The sequence below is a fragment of the Drosophila persimilis genome, unplaced genomic scaffold, assembly GCF_003286085.1.
Source record: "Drosophila persimilis strain 14011-0111.01,24,50 unplaced genomic scaffold, DperRS2 tig00000002-arrow-pilon, whole genome shotgun sequence".
Classification (NCBI taxonomy): Eukaryota; Metazoa; Arthropoda; class Insecta; order Diptera; family Drosophilidae; genus Drosophila; species Drosophila persimilis.
In genome coordinates, this window is record NW_020825289.1 from 15,316,037 (window position 1) to 15,331,816 (window position 15,780).

Sequence of the window (15,780 nt, forward strand, 5' to 3'; positions counted from 1 at the left end):
ATTTCCCTCTTTATACGAAACCATATGGATCCTGTTTTCCATCCTGTTTGCCACTATCCTGTGCGCCTGAGTGCGTGCGGGTGAGTGTGTGTGGGTGTTTTGATAACACTTGTTCCACACACTCCAACAGCTACTCCTTGCTGCGGTTAAATAATTCAAGACTATGAAAGCTTGTAATTTACTTGAGTACTCAACGGGCGCCTGCCCCTGCCCCTGCCCCCTCTCACATCTCTCTCTGCCACAAATGCGGCCACTGGGGCAAGTTAAGCCATTGACAAAAGTTTTGTCCAAAATAGTTTCGTGGAATTTTTTTCTTTTGATTTGTGTGATAATTTTGAAACTTTCGGGGCTCCTTCGACATGAGGAGAAACTGTTTATTTCGAGTCAAAGCTGCTGGGAGTTTTCGTTTGGATTCAGAACTGATTCCGCCCTCCCTCCCCAGCAGGCGATTGCTACTAATTAAATATAAAGTTTGCCAAACAATAAGTACTGCTTAAGTTGGCCAGGACTGTGCTCTGTGCACGGGTAAAAGGGGAAAATCGATTCACTTTCACCTGTTGGAGGCCAGTAAACTTGAGTTCTGTGGTTATATCGTCTTCTGGTGTAACAGTTGAAGTGGCCCCACGTACATACTCCACAGGATGCTCAAGGACTGCAGCATTCCCTTCAAGATTCCCTATTCCCATTGCCGTCGGCAAGCACGTTGGCCACTTGTGGCTTCCACAGCAACAGCCGCAGCAGCCGCAGCAGCAGCAGCAGCAGCAACTTGCTGCCTTATTAACATTTTGCCTGACAACAAATTACTCGTTCTGTCTAAAGCCCGAGAGAGGTGGTGGGGGGAGGGGAATGAGAGGAAGTGGCCAATGAGCTACTCCAGCTGATGAGTGCCACGCACTGAGGGAAATGCTTGCTCTGCACTAAGGCTCTGAACAAGCACCCACACCACACCCAATAGACGCGGTGACACCACGGCTAAGCTCGGTTCCTTGGAAGACTTAGACATTCCTTCACATAGACTGTTTTGCACATCCGAAATAATCGGTGTTTCCACACAGAGAGATCAACCGGCAGAAACCAATGCCAAGAATGATGTTTGTTTATATGTTTCTTGGTAAAGAAGATTATTTCCACAGTATATGTATTGACTCACCTATTGCCGAAAGAATATGGAAGATCTTGATCGAGGCTCTCTAGTGTGATGTTCAACAGGTTCTTCTTCTCTCTGTCTCCCTCTTAGAAGTTGTGGGAATGTTTTGAAGACCTGGACTATACAACCGCATTCTCTCAGTGGAGAAGTTTCGCCAACTTACTGTAACCATCCATCCCCCCAAATGCAATGGACTTATCAAGTAACAGTTTGCATGACTTACAGAAACAGGAACTGAACCTGGAGGAGGAGCTGTAGCTGCTGCTGATGACGGGGACCGATAAGCACGATGATGATAATGATGAGGTTTGGACAAAAATGAGCCAAGTGGCCAAAATACAATTTCCGACTTGGAGCAAACAGCTGAGTCTGCTAAATGCCCCAAAGTTCACCAGCCGGGGCAGTAGTTTTCCTTCGTTTTTTCTTCTTTATTTTGATTAAAAATTAACCACTGCTTGGTCGTGGGGGAAGAGCAGAACTGGAGGTTGGGTGGATAGGCATGTTGCTACGTGCCTGGCCTGGGAAATCAGGATGGAAAGTAAAGTAAATGCGTTTTGTAATAAATTCAAATTAACTTTGTAGTATGTCCAATGGACGGTCCGATGGCGTAACATGGTCATCAAATTGGTCATCGATTGAAACGTACACACACACACAAAACAATCATATCCGGTGGGAGAATGAAGTCCCATCCCAGGGTCTCAATCTTTAGTTTCTTCCAGTTATAAATTGTTGCTGGAAGCTCCTTTTTTGGGTTCGCCTCCCATCCCATCCCTTCTGCCTTCTTCTTTGCCTTTTCCGCTATCCGTTTTACAATGTTCACTTTGCAGATTCAACACGGACTTTGTGCCGGACTTAAGCGCATTACGGACTTCAGCTCCCACTTTGGATGCCGGAAGGGGAGAGCGAAGTCTTTTAATGTCTTATCGCTTGTGCAAATAAATAAGCGAGCAATGGCATTGGGCTCAAGTCTTGTTATCCAGCGAGAGCAATTGATTTATTTGCTGCTACTGCTGCTTGTCTTATGGAAATTTCCCAGAGATTCTGTGATTCAATTAAAATCTACTCCTTTTCAGTCCAGACACCAGCAGGTCCAGCAAATCGTGTTCTTCGGCTATTCCAGACGTCACATTCCGAAAGGCCAAGGCCCAAATCAATTATCAATAATCGATGTCCACTAATGCTTACCCTACTTTTTGTTGATTTACGTTTCGTATGAACTGTCTAACATGGATCCTTTCATCTAGTAGCAACTGAACCAAGTGGATATTTTTAGTTTTTGTTTGAATTGATTTGCCTTCGTTCCGGAGTCGGTTTGAAAGTCTCTCTCAAAATTTAGGTAGCAAACAATTTTAACTAATTTTCCAGCAAGACAATGGAGAAGTTTTGGACAGAGGTTGAACAGAGCCAGACTCTGAGCCAGGAGGAGACTGAAACCACAGCCACGATCCCATTTGAGACGACCGATATATCCGGTATATCTCTGGACGCACCCTCTGGATTGCACATCGCTACGGATATCCACCTGGAAAAGAAGTTGGAACCGGTCAGAGTCGTGGCGGGCCAAGACAGGAGTGAAAACATTGGCAATGGTTACATCTCCGTGGCCAGACGGCGGGGTCTGCCGCAGCTGAATCTGGAGCAGACCGAATCGTACATCTTCGAGCTACCAACAAGCTCCAACCAGTCTCTCGAGCCTGAAGTGGCGGAGGCCAAGGATACCAATATGCCCACCATTCAGGTGAACCCGCCCATCCCTCAGAATCCGGAGCTTGAGACGGTGGCTCCCGAGTCCCTTGACAGTTCCCTGCTGACAGTCTCGCAGCCCAGGTTGAGCAGTATTAAAGATCGTATCCTGCTCTTTGAGCGGACATGCCTTCCACCATCCGTGTCTACCGAGCCGGCCACTTCCGTATGGCTGGGCGCGGACACACAGGAGAATAGTGCCACAACTCCACTGACTCCGTCGATCAATATGGTCGAATTGAACTTCGACAGAATCGGTGCTGGTTGCTGTACCGTTGAGCCGTCGCAGGTGCTGGTGGAGCACATGCAGCCCAAGGCGGATGTGGCGGTGGAGGCCCACAGCGGCTGCCACCAGCAACCGGCCCGCCAGCAGATGGAAGCAGCTCAGCGCTTGGAGCAGACAAACTCCACTCTGGACCAAGAAATCGACCTAATGATCGAGCGCGCTTTGAACGAGGTGAACAAGATGGCTGTGGCCCCCAACGAAGTGGACAAGCTGAGAAACTACCTCCAGGCCAACAAGAACCGATTCAACAAGCTGGTTCAGTACCAGTATGACGAGAGCCTGCGTATGCAAGCAGAGTTTGATCGCCAGCAGAAGTTCCTCATCAAACAGATTTGCGCGGAAATAGAGTTGCCGTTCGCACCGCTGTCGGAGCATACCAGTACCCGGTCTCTGCAGCAGCAGGCCGATGAGCCCATTAGCAATAGCATGGCTACCACAAGTGGCGCTGATTCGCCCTATCTTGTACCTATTGCGGACAGCTACATCCCCAGTCACCCTCTCCTCAAGTGCTTTTTTGGAACAGGCCAAGGGGTTCCCAAGAGCTCTGAGCACGAGTCGAAGTCACTGTCCGGGACTGTCCGCAAAAGCGACCTGAACAATAGCAAGCGTCCAGCAGCTAGGTCTGCATCCACCGCCCAAAAAAGCAACAACTGCAGAACTCCAGGGCCAGTGTTCAAAGGAGTTGCATTCCAGCGCGTCGTGGGTGGCGGTGGAGGAAGTGTAGGCAGCGAAGATCCTAAGAAGACTTCACTAGGAAGGGGCAATGGAACCGCCACCAGGTCCCGCAGCACTGCACGCCGTCCTCCCCAGGGGCAGCAGCAACAGCAGCGCGGTGCATCAAAAGCCAGGAAGACATCAACGCCCATGCGCGGACGCAATGTGAGTTCACACAAGTAGACGGAGAAGGGTATCCCAAACCAGTTGGCTCTGGACCGAACCGAACATAAATAAATAGTATCAATTTTTAGATCGATCAATCAGACGCCTTTCCGGGGTTTCTGGCTTTCTGGGAAGGCAATTGTCCTTAATGGTTCGTTATCCTGCACCTGCGGCTTTCCACATTTCAGTCACCAATTAATATAGCTCTGGCGACCTCTAATCGATTGAAATTTGCATTTAAGGGGACTAGTCAAAACATATTTTAAAGGAACTATCGACCTACTTTCTCATTCGTATAATGATCGTGAACAGGGAGTATGCCATCTTAAGGGTCGAGAAGAATGTGTCCAAATGAATGCGTAACATGCCACCGGCAATCGCTGTGCTCTGCTTGAGCGATCGCTCCACAAAGAACATCATCTTCCGCTTGAAGCTCCTGCCCTGCTGTGGCCAATCGCAGCTGAAGGCGGCGTAGTGGAGGCGTCCAAACCAGAACTCGTTGTCGGTGCCAAAGTAGCAGGAGGGGAAAATCTGGAGGGGCATAGCGAGGGCATAGAAGATGAGATACGTTCGAGCCATGGGCTCGCTTACATAGAACACGAGAGCCGCAATGCTGATGCAGACATTCAGAGCGGTGACCGTGAATTGGATGAACATTGGCACCGACATGAGTCTCTCAATGCACCGGAAGAGTCTAAAAGCAAGGAGAATGAGAAAGTGGTAATAATCCTTTCGGTTGGTACCCACTCGAGCAAGCGCTTGTGATCGGTTATGCAGTCCTCCAGCTGCTTTTCCGCATTAATGGATGGATCCCTGCCAATCTCCTCGAAGCGGGAGTAGAGCATCTTCACGTGAGACGATATTAGGCAGAGCACCACCGCCGGAAAGCAATCACTGACATAGTTCTGCAAGAGTTGAAAGGAGATGCCAACAATCTGGTAGACATTGGCCATGTAGTAGTTCCTCGTGGAGGTTAACCAATCGAATGGGAAATAGGCGGGGTACATAAGGCCCCGCTGCTCCTTGAACAGGAACGACAGCTCGGCAAAGAGACCACACGGCATGTAGATGCCAATGAAGACATACAGGACTATGCGGAGTTGGAGCTTCACATTGCCGTAGATTGCACGCTGCTTTTCCCCACTCACTCGCTCATCCAGCAGCCGCAGGAGCTGCTCCATTCGTGCCACCTTGTCGATATTGTAGGCGTAGATGAGACACTTGGCGGAGCAGGCGAGACACGTCACAAAGGTCGTTAGATTGAGGATGTCCTCGGTGAGGGTGCGGTTGCGAAAGAGCGACAGGCCCAAGTGGAGCGGATAGCCGACTGTGACCATCACATTGGCCAGCACACTGAGGCAGACGTAGAGGCTACGCCAGGACTGCACTCGCTTGTGGGCCACTCCGAGTATCCACCATGCTGTCCAGTGGCTTCTGATGAAGCTCAAACTGTCGATGGCCTCCTCTGGCATGGCTGCTCTTTGCTTTCTAAATGTTCCTGTCGGATTAGGCTTGTTTTTATACACAGATGGATGTGCACACACCTACCCGACAGGCGTCTGTCCTCGCTACTGGCCTTTCTCTAATTATGTAATTATGGTCGCGTGGTCGTATCAATTTCAAATTATCACCGGTGCCACCTGCCGCTTGAGTTTTGTATTCCCAGCGAGCGGAATCCCATTTAAAATTCCCCCTGACAAATGGCTACCAGAGTTACTATTTTTCCAAAATTTAAAACTATTTCCCTCTTTGATGGCCAACAATTCGCTATAGCTTTAACAAAAAGCTGCAAATGGCACCGAATGCAAATGAAATGCCACATTATTTTATAGTTTTCAGAGGGGGCTTCTCGTCCCTCATTTCTGATGCTGATGCCTTTCATAATAAATGAAACTGACACAAAATCGGAATGTTTCGTTTAGCGGCGGCTCCTGCTGCTTCTGTCAGCGGTTTTTGCAACATCAAAATTTTCGCTGAAAAGTAGGCTACAGAATTTATGGCTCACTCCCAGGAACTTGCCACACTGCCACAACTGTGATCAAATTATTCGCTTGGTACAAATTTCCACGCAACACAAACCCGAAGGCATAGTTACTTTATATTCTCCCTCGCTCCATCGAGTGATGTGTGGATGGTGCATGCAATTAGCATGTCCACGCAGGCCACCAAAAAAACATGTTGCCATATTGCTGACAGCGCACCATAAATTGTTGCACGTTGAAATGGCATACACACACACATACATAAAACAGGCCCTCCATTACAGAACCAGACGGTGCGTATAGTAATTCATGGCTGTGAGGCAGTCACCAGTCCTCGTCCCCGACCAATCTAATGTCTTAATTGTTGCATGTGGCATCTACGCTGACACTGCCACATGGATACAAAAAATACTGTGCACAACAATGCCAACAAAGCCCTAACCCAATTACGACGGAACGGATGTGCAGGGCAGATCCCACCGCTAAATCCCTCGTATGCGAAGCCCTCCATTTGTAGCGGAAACACATTCGTAACCATCTCTGCCCGAGAGTCGAGTGGCATAAAATGATGCATGTCGATGCTCCCCTCTTTCCCATCTATTCAAGCGGCAGGTTGCACAAATGCCAGTTTCATATCGGAGGAACGGAACGGAACGGAACGCGTTGTTTGTCTAACACAACACAACGCAGCTGCTGCTGCTGCTGCCGCTGTCAGCGAGCAAGAACGACAACAATGTAATTATCATAATTAAAAGGCTGCCCCTGTCGCCAAAAAAAAGCCCCATCCATGCTACCCGCAACCACGAGAATGGGAGCGAGAAAATGTTCACAGCGGCCATGAATTTCCTATTAAAAGCTGCTCCCCAAACGACTGCGGAGGCTGGCGGGTGCATCGGTGGACGGTGCATGCTGGGGCTGGGGCTGGGGCTGGGGCAGCCCCTGCCGTGGGATGAAAAACCGGAGATGGTGGATGCAGGTTGGTGGCTGGGACTGCAGCTGCATAATTGAGGTAGTTTCACTAATTGTAAAACGTTGCGCATTAATTGCGTCTGCAGCGTTGCGCATTTTGTGGCTTGGCACTCGAGAGTCGCCTCCAATCGCCCTAAACACCCATTAGACACCCCACATCACCATTTTCCTGGGAGAGTGGAAACAAGAAACTATGATGATGACGTTCTTCCTCAGTTTTCTTCATCTTATGAGACGCGTACGTCTTGTTTTTGTTGTTCAAGAGAGCTGCTGCCGCACCTGGTGTATGAGTTCTTATCAGTGATTCTTATCATCGAAGAAAAACTCACCACACGAATGCCGGCGAACTGAAATATTCTGCATCGTTCTGCGCAGGACCTGGAAAAATATCGAATACTGGTAAGATAATAATATCCAAAATTTAAAGCATTTCTTTGGTTCTTTCAGGGGAAATGTTATAATTCTTGGAATAGTAAGCGGTGTAAGTATTACCAAAGTATTACCATGCAAAACATTTTGAGAGAATTATCAAAGGATAACAGTGCGGAAATCGCAGTTATATTTATAAATTCCTTAATGTATGATACAAATGTTATTCAATGAAACTTTGCATTGGAGGTAGTTGCAGCTGCCTCCGGTTGTTCCCACAGGACATGCCACTGAAAATGCACGCAACAGTTTTCTTTCCACACAGCCAACGGCTTATCACAACAAGAATTGCCGCTTCCAGGCTAATCAGAAACATCGCTGGAAGTGGAAACACACAGAGAGGAACAGAGAGAGAGAGAGAGAGACAAAGAGAGAACACTAACCTGCCTCAATAGCAGCAGTCAGAGGTAGGGCTTTCACTTTTACCCCGCTGCCCCATCACCACACAATGGCACGATGCTCCACAGACCCACATGGACGAGAACGAAGATGATTCGTGACCGTCGCGTCGGTTCGTTCTCTGGCTCGTACTAGGGGCTCGTGTCGGGGTGTGGTGAGTTTTGAGGAGTCGCCACCGAATGTGGCACTAAATGAAGCTCGAGTTCGGATGGCGGCAATTATTCGCAGTTCGTTTTTAAACGCGTCGCGGCGTGGTTGCGTGTGCAGAACGAACATGCGAACGGGCGAACCCAAAGGAAGAGATTCCAACTGCAAAAGACTCATCCTGACGGACAAACGATCGGTGCTCACGATGTGCGAGTGAAAGTGAAGTTCCGATCATTGAATCTGAAGATGCCTGAATGAGCTTATTGGTGAAACAATAAATTTAAAAATAATAGATATATTAAGCATAGGATAATATTCATATAAACCGGATAAATATCATCTAAGTATATTTCAATTAATTTCGCAGCTTACGCCTAGAGGGTGAGTATAATTTCAGCAAATCACACATCAATTTCCCCATCCCCATCAGCTGAAAAGCAAAATGAAATTATTTTTTAAATCATAAGTTAGTTTAAGGAAAACTTTTCTTTGTTTTGTGCTTGTCGAAATCATAAATGGAAAAATAATACCCCTTTGGGCTACTAGTCGGTTTCGGTCTCGGTCCCTGCAAAACGATTTTCCGTCGGTTTGGAGGGTATACGAAATTAAATTGTCCGGACAACGGGGCTTACGCGAATCCATTTCCAATTGAATGCACAGTGCATCTGTGCCCGCAAAAGGTCTTTACATTTAAATTGAATAATACTGAAAACAACTACGAATGCCAGCATCATATTCACTGGTCAGCAAAATGACACACAAGGCATGCAAAAATCTCCCGGCTATTTGGGGACTCTCTCGCCTCTTTTTTTTTATTATTAAATTCAATTACATTAAAAGGTGGCTTTAAAATGATGACACAAAAGTGAAAGGCAATCAACGAACTGCAACATGTGGGGGATGCTGATACTTTGCTGCTGTGAAAATTAATTCCATTCCAGCACAGAAGAACAGGGTTCCATTGACGTGTCACATTGCCACATGCCGCGTGTGGAGCGGCTCAGAGAGTTCATTTTCATGTTAAAGACACCAACCAAACGGGGGGAACAGAGTAGCAAGTCAATTAATTAATAGGAGGACAAGAAGCCAGCGAGCAGGGATACAGCAATGTGTGCGGGGAAAGAAGAGCGGCCGAAATCACGCATACGCCGTGTGAACTCGTAAGCCGTTCCATGGCTCCAGCCTATGGCCAGTGCCAGCCGAAGTGTGAAATTGTATTTTATTCTCTCACTTGGAACCCAGCACATGTTCACGTTTTTGGCTGTGTTTCTCATCGTCTTTCTTCTCCATCTTTGGCCTTTCGTTGGTGAACTGATTAAACCCTGTGGCCTCGGTGCCAAAAAATTACCATCAGCCCCTAATGGGTAGAAATAATTTCGGGAAAACTTCTGTGAAATGCGGATGTGTTCAAGGAAATGGCCACCTTGTGGATGTCGTTAGGCGTATCTATGTGTCTGTGAGCGTCCTTCAGAATCGGAGTTATTATGCTCTTAATTCAAGTTAATTGCTTGCCACCTGCCAAGTGGCACCGCCTTCCTGTGCCTGGTGGCTTCCGCCACTTTGCACTTGCACCCAAGCGAAGCTCTTCTGTTTCTAATGATTGTTTTAATTTGAATCATTTACCTGCACACACCATACGCTTGGAGTTACCCCAATGCTTACTTTCCCTCTCGCTCTCTCGCTGGCCATTTCCCCGCTCTACTCTTCCCATTCATGCTCGTAACGTAACTGAACTTTGCATACAAATGGGCCAACTTCTGGCCGCCGCTTGTGCTTTATGAATGTAAATGTACACAGCTTCAAGCTTAAATCTTTATGCCTAAAGCTGATGCCTGCAGTTTCCCCATCGACCCCCTTGCGGCGAGTGCGCGGTGGCGGTGGTGCATCGAGTACCAGTTCCAGTTATCTGATTGGATACACTTGCAGATAATTCGGGAAAATTTTTAGATATTTTCTTTTTCATTTATGTTGGAGCATAATCCAAGAGTTCATCTTAAACAATAATTCATCCTTTTGGCCAAGCTTTAATTAATATCTGACCTTTCAGATGACCTTATGATCGAGAAGAGCAAATTTATTTGACATCACAATCATCAACGAATGATTGTTAAGGTTACTCTCTTGGTTTATTGCCTCTGTCTTGGCTTTCACTCTGGAGCTACTTTTACAACGATTAAGAAACCCTAAGGAATTTTCACGAAACGCATTCATTGCTGTTCCCTTTTGGTTTTCCTCCGAGTGTGGATACGGCTATGTCAATAGCTGGGGGCAGGCTTTCTTCATCTTATCAATTTTTGGCTTCGCTTTCATTTTCTGCTGTCCTAGTGCTATTTCGAGGTTGATTTTCAGCTTAGCTACTGATATCTCCAAGGAATCCCTAAATGCTGTCTTAAATTGTTTCTTGGAAATATGAATCTGAAGACATGTGTTTTTCATTCACGGAATTTACCTAAGCTTTTCCCACGGTCTTTCCGAGCACAGCAGCCATACGGACTTATAGAGGAATTTGCATAATTCTATAACTACTTAATCTGCCTCGGCTGGTAAAATAATTATTTATTCCATGTTTGTTTTTCAATCTCCACCTATTTTGCAGCAGGGTTTATATATCTGTATGACTGCATCCAACCGTTTAGAGGGAAAATTCATTAACAAATTTAATTATCAAAATGAAAAAAATACAAGATTAAAGGATTTACATACATATGTGGGAAATAAATGGCAAACATGTTATGACATATGCCGAAGACCCAATCCTTTAGATACACAGAAAGATAGACAGACACAGATAGACAGAAACTTCGTTATTTTAGTCGAGTGCTTTTGGCCCCCGAAATCGGCTTAGGAGCTTTGACTTTAGTTTACTTTTTAGCAAAGGATACGAGTAGTATGAGTTTGAGTATACTCTCAGGACTACACTGTCCCCTAATTACATACAAAAAGCTATTTTCTCTATTTCGTTGCTAACTTGAAACAGTATTTGTGGCCGTTTGTGGCCTTTCTGGCCATTTGACATGCGACCACTTAATTGGCAGCCCAACTGTGTTCACATCTCATTTCGAGCAATCAATCTAATTGATTGACCGATGGACGAAAGTATTCCGTTCGGAAAAACACTGTAATGATAGCGGGCATTTTGAGCCTTTTGGTTGACCTGCTGTCACGCCCCATTGTTAAACAATTTAGCTATTTAGCTATAGCGTGCACAAGTGGAAAAAGGCGGGGGGGAATGGAGGCGGACAGGCGCGCCGACTACTCCCCTTAATTCCAAACTAAATTAGTTATGATTGTGGCGTGTTAAACATTAATTAACTCATCCTGATTGCGGTGCGGCGACCAAGCAAATCAATTATTTAAGCGCTTTTAAATGCTGCCACAAACCTGATTGACAGAGAGACGCATGCCACGTAAAGTGGCGAACACACAACCGTTAATTGCCCTGGATTAACTGTGCTTTAAGCATCAGAAGAGCAAACGAGCGGAAAGGTTATTTAGCTATCCATCTCCACGAGTATGAAATTCCTTTTATTACCCAGGGTCTACTATATTCATCACAAATCACAGCTGAAACTCTAGACGAGGAGGAGGAGAGGAGAGCAAACAAAAGGAGACTGCCTCCGAGAAGATTGTCTTGGCCACGTCAAAGAAATAGAAGGAATGCAATTCTCGCCGGAGGCAGAGGTCGTGGTGGGTGAATGGTAAAATTATTGCCATCGAATGGCAAAGTTGAGTTACGAGCTATGCAGCAGAACGCCTGTCCACCGGCATTGGATGCCAGTTTGGCGTCTTTTCCTTTTTCTCCTCTACTTTCTTCTTCTTTTCCTGTAGATGATTTGTGCCTTCTTTGTTCGATTTCTCTTTTCGCTGCTTGTTGCCGGCAGGTGCCTCAGGTGAGGCTTCCTCAAGGCCTTGTCTGTGAATGAAACCCGAGCAAAACGGCAACAATTGTTGCGGTTCTATACAAAAAAAATGTAAGGGATGACAGGGAGTGGAAGGGAGTCTGGTTTTATTAGAGATTGGGGATTAGGATTGCACGCTCGTCCTTTCAGAAACTTGTTTGGCCAAGTGTCGTTACCAACTTTGTTGTTTCTGCTACGGCCATTTCTGCTTCTGGTTCCGCCACTGCAGCAAGGGTTGTCCCCCGGTTGACCGGTAAAAGTGAGTTATGGGCGACAGTTGTCAGCGCCTTGCTACGCAACGACACAACTTTCAAGCTACCGCCTATAGAGAGATCTCCGGCACTGAATCAAATTGCAAGGAGCAGCAGTCAGCAGTCGGCAGCTGCACAAAACTTTATTAAGGAATACCGCCTTCTAGCCTGATATCTGCACAACTTTCGTCTTCCACGAGGCCCGACCTTCAGCTCCAATTGAAGCTCAAAAACTTCAGTTACACCCAAGTGTCAAGGTTGACAGCTGAATGCAGACTTTGAACAAGGACACGCGCGCGAAAATTGTCATCTTATATTGAAATTGGTGTGTGTGTGTCTCGCCTTTTTATACCCTTTTTGTCTCACTGACACACAAAGGACAATGCCATAGAGGCTGGTGGCGGTGTCGTGGCAGGGCAAAAGACAAGCATTTTACCGTCACTTGGCTAACAATTCGTGCGTGTTGGGGACGTTGATGTTGGCCCCCCCGTCCCAGTTGTCACCAGTTGTCACCTCCGTACCTTTGCCACACATTCACATTTTTGGCTCGGGTATGCTCGAATGAGGGGTGGAAAAAAACGAGAATGAGAACGAAGGCAGAAGTGAAGTCTGATTTTGTACGAGATATAAATAGGACTACATACACATATTACACTCGTTCCCTGGGAGTGTTTGCATACACTCTCACTCACTCTCACTGTCATGTGTGTGGAGGTACTCCTGCTGCCATTGTCGTCGTATCCTTTTTCTGTGTGTTGTATTGTATTATTTAATGCACCCATTGTCATCATTCCTGATGCGTTGATTGTCGGTTCACTTGTTCTCCTTTGCTTTTATTAATTTACGAGCTGCGATAAAAGCGAAACCAAATGGAAATGACCCATGGCTTCGAGGCTCGAGGCTCCAGGGAGTTGTCTCTCGATATGAGAACTGCATGAGCCGGAGGGAGTTTATAAACCGCGCCGCTCAGAGAGCTCTGACATTCACCTGTTTTTAGGCCCTGGCACGTCCTCGCCAACAGCTCGCACCCTGCCTCGCCCCACATTCGCCCCCGCTATTGACTCAACCAATCATCTACCACGCTGAGAGACATTTCACGTTCAAGGTCTCGGAAAATTGATTGACATAGCCAGGAAATTAAAATCGGAGCACTTGGTGCTTGGCGTTTTCCTCCGCTTTAAATTTAAGCAATCGGTCCGCGCATTGGAAGCCATTATGAAAGTTGGGTTTGATTACTTATACATGAGAGAACACGAGTGCGAGCGCGGCTAACCACAGCGACACAGCGGCAGAGTCAGAGTCAGAGTCAGAGTCGGGCATGATGATCGGCTCGGCCACAAAAAGAATGTTGCCATAAATCACATTACACAGCAAAAAGGGAAAATCCGAGGCGATACAGGCGAATCCAAGGGGGAAGTGTTATTGATGAGCATTTAACTTATTTTCGTATTTCCGTTTGCCTGGTGTGGGCTTTAAAATTTCGACGCGGATGGCGTCATCGTCGGGGCTTTGGATCTTTACGAGGCCTGCTTATGATTCCCTACGCTTGTCGATAATTTAGTTAATAGTTTCAGTACGATTCTGTTTGTGCTTACTCGAGCGCTTTTCTATGCCCCCATTCAACAACGATGCGGGTGGGGGTGGGGGGTGAGTGAAATGGGATTTCTGGGGATCTCTGCTTGATGGGGCCGCTGCCACTGGTGATTTGCCTTTCGGGGTATGGTATCTGGTTTTTGGTCTCTGGTTGGTCAATAAAGGAGCAATGTCATGTTTTATATTGGCTCTCGATGTTGTGGAGTGGCCCAAAGCCTAAAGAGTCCCATAAATTTGGCCAAATTCCATTTGACTGAGCTTTGGCTTGACTTTGACTTTCGCCTCTCGGATTTGCTTCTCATTTTATATTTTTTTTTTATATTTATGCTTTCTCTGGTTTTGTTTTTTTTTTGTATTAAGTTCCTTTGGCCAATTTATGGCTACACAGTTTGTCCATTAGGAAGCCCTTTAAAGCAAGATTTCCACAACAGGCCCTGCAATAACAATGGAAAATGTTAAAGTGGCTTTCCACATGGCTTATATGTTATTATACAATCGTCATTCGGCATTCAGCATTGTATTTGGTCTCTCATTTGGTGGCTAGACATTGTCTGGCTTTTGAATTTATTGGCCAGCCATGTGCCAAGGTCAATGCTTAAGACAAATATAGAACATAATTCGACGGACTTTTGGGGCATTCATTAAGCATCCTCCACACTGTTCGGGCTCGACGTCTCTCTTCGATTTGCTTAAATTTTATTCAATTTTATTTAATGGCCTCAAAAATGATCTGAAATTTAAATTTACATCCCACATTGGCTTCGGTTTCGGCTCCTGCGGCCGCTGCCGCTCATAATGAGACATTGAAACGCTGCATGTGACACCAGCAGATGTTAGAGAGGGAGAGAAAGAGAGAGGAGACGCCCGCCAATTGGCGAAAATATGAAGCGAGAATTTTAGCGGAATTTATGAAAATTATGCGCATACCAAATAGACAGAATTTGACGGTTGTTTCGGTTGGGGCTACGGTTGAGGTTTTTCCTGATGAAAAATTAGAACAAAAAATTTCAAATCCCACATGAATCAGAAGTTGAATCACATCGAAAGTATTAGTACTTTTAAGTACATTGATTTTTGCATTCGTGACCCGTGGCTACTTATTAAATATTATAAAGTTCATAGTAAACGGAAAGCATTAATTAAAATTAATATAATCCCTTTTTCGAAAAGTTCCTCGAACAGCGAACGGCTTGCGGCCGTAGATCCATCCACGTGCCGCCACCTTTAGCGGTGCTAAACGTAAATTTAAATGTTATGTACGCAAAAGTTTTGTTTGTATTGTAATGGCGGTTATAAATTTCCCTTCAAATAAACAGTTTAACGTTGGGCTTGGGCTTTGGATGGAGTTTGGGTTTGGTCTCGGCTTCGAGTTCGGTTTGATTCTGTTCTCTTTTCGGGAGAGAGAGAAGGGTCCTGGATTAGGACTACAGCTCCATTTTATTGCGATTGCCGCCTGGCTGACTGGTGACTGCCTCGAGTGTGTGGCACACACGACCTGGCCTGGGAGTCAGTAACTGTGTGCAATTTATGCGCTCACGTATAAATAGAATTGATTTTGCTTAAGCATCGCATATATTTTACCTACTGCCAGGTGATTTAATGTCTGGCGACATAATCTGCCATTTGCCACTCGCTTCCCTGCCATCACGTACGAGAGAGAGACTCTCTCATATGTGTACGTGAATATATCCGAGTCTCTGTCTTTAAGCTTCGTGCAAATCCGAACCAATTTTCATAAGCTTCCATTATGCGTAAAGCGGTAGAATAAACAATGAACAATACACCCACACACACACACACCCACGCAATCCCTCACACATGGCTAAAAGTATATGCCATATGGGGATCCGCGTCGCATGCTTACAGCAGAAGCAATTATGTAAAAATAATACGCGAAATATTTGTCTCCTATCTTCCCTTCACGAAACGAAACGAAGTTGAGCTCCTGGTTTATCGCCTCCCATGCATATTTGGAAGAACTGTTCGCTGGACCCAGATTAACATCAGATCCTAGAACACAGATTTTTCCGGGAGTTGAGTAAAACATTTGAAG

General features: G+C 46.1%; 3 protein-coding genes across 3 annotated transcripts in view; 2 read left to right on the plus strand and 1 right to left on the minus strand.

The window, feature by feature from the left end:
• The first annotated feature begins 2,522 nt into the window (after positions 1 to 2,522).
• LOC6592617 lies at positions 2,523 to 4,076 on the plus strand. The gene has a single exon (XM_002018129.1). The coding sequence runs from the start codon at positions 2,523 to 2,525 to the stop codon at positions 4,074 to 4,076; it is 1,554 nt and encodes a 517-aa protein (XP_002018165.1).
• Positions 4,077 to 4,337: 261 nt separating this feature from the next.
• Positions 4,338 to 5,533, minus strand: LOC6592616 (odorant receptor 59a). The gene is made up of 2 exons (XM_002018128.2): positions 4,806 to 5,533; positions 4,338 to 4,752 (listed from the first exon to the last, which is right to left on the minus strand). Exons 1-2 carry the CDS (start codon positions 5,528 to 5,530, stop codon positions 4,338 to 4,340), a joined length of 1,140 nt encoding a protein of 379 aa, XP_002018164.1. The 5' UTR covers positions 5,531 to 5,533.
• A 2,816-nt stretch (positions 5,534 to 8,349) lies between these two features.
• The window catches only part of LOC6592608, a 46,786-nt gene continuing 39,355 nt past the window's right edge, over positions 8,350 to 15,780 (plus strand). Inside the window, exon 1 of the mRNA XM_026986360.1 lies at positions 8,350 to 8,365. The gene's annotated coding sequence lies outside the window, so the exon portion shown is untranslated. The remainder of the gene's footprint in view (positions 8,366 to 15,780) is intronic.

Excerpts from the sequence above, each read along its gene's own strand:
- LOC6592616 (XM_002018128.2), bottom strand. The coding sequence starts at position 5,530 with ATGCCAGAGGAGGCCATCGACAGTTTGAGCTTCATCAGAAGCCACTGG. Across the intron at positions 4,753-4,805 it reads GATCACAAGCGCTTGCTCGA|ACTCTTCCGGTGCATTGAGA; the intron begins GTGGGTACCAAC and ends CCTTGCTTTTAG.
- LOC6592617 (XM_002018129.1), top strand. The coding sequence starts at position 2,523 with ATGGAGAAGTTTTGGACAGAGGTTGAACAGAGCCAGACTCTGAGCCAG.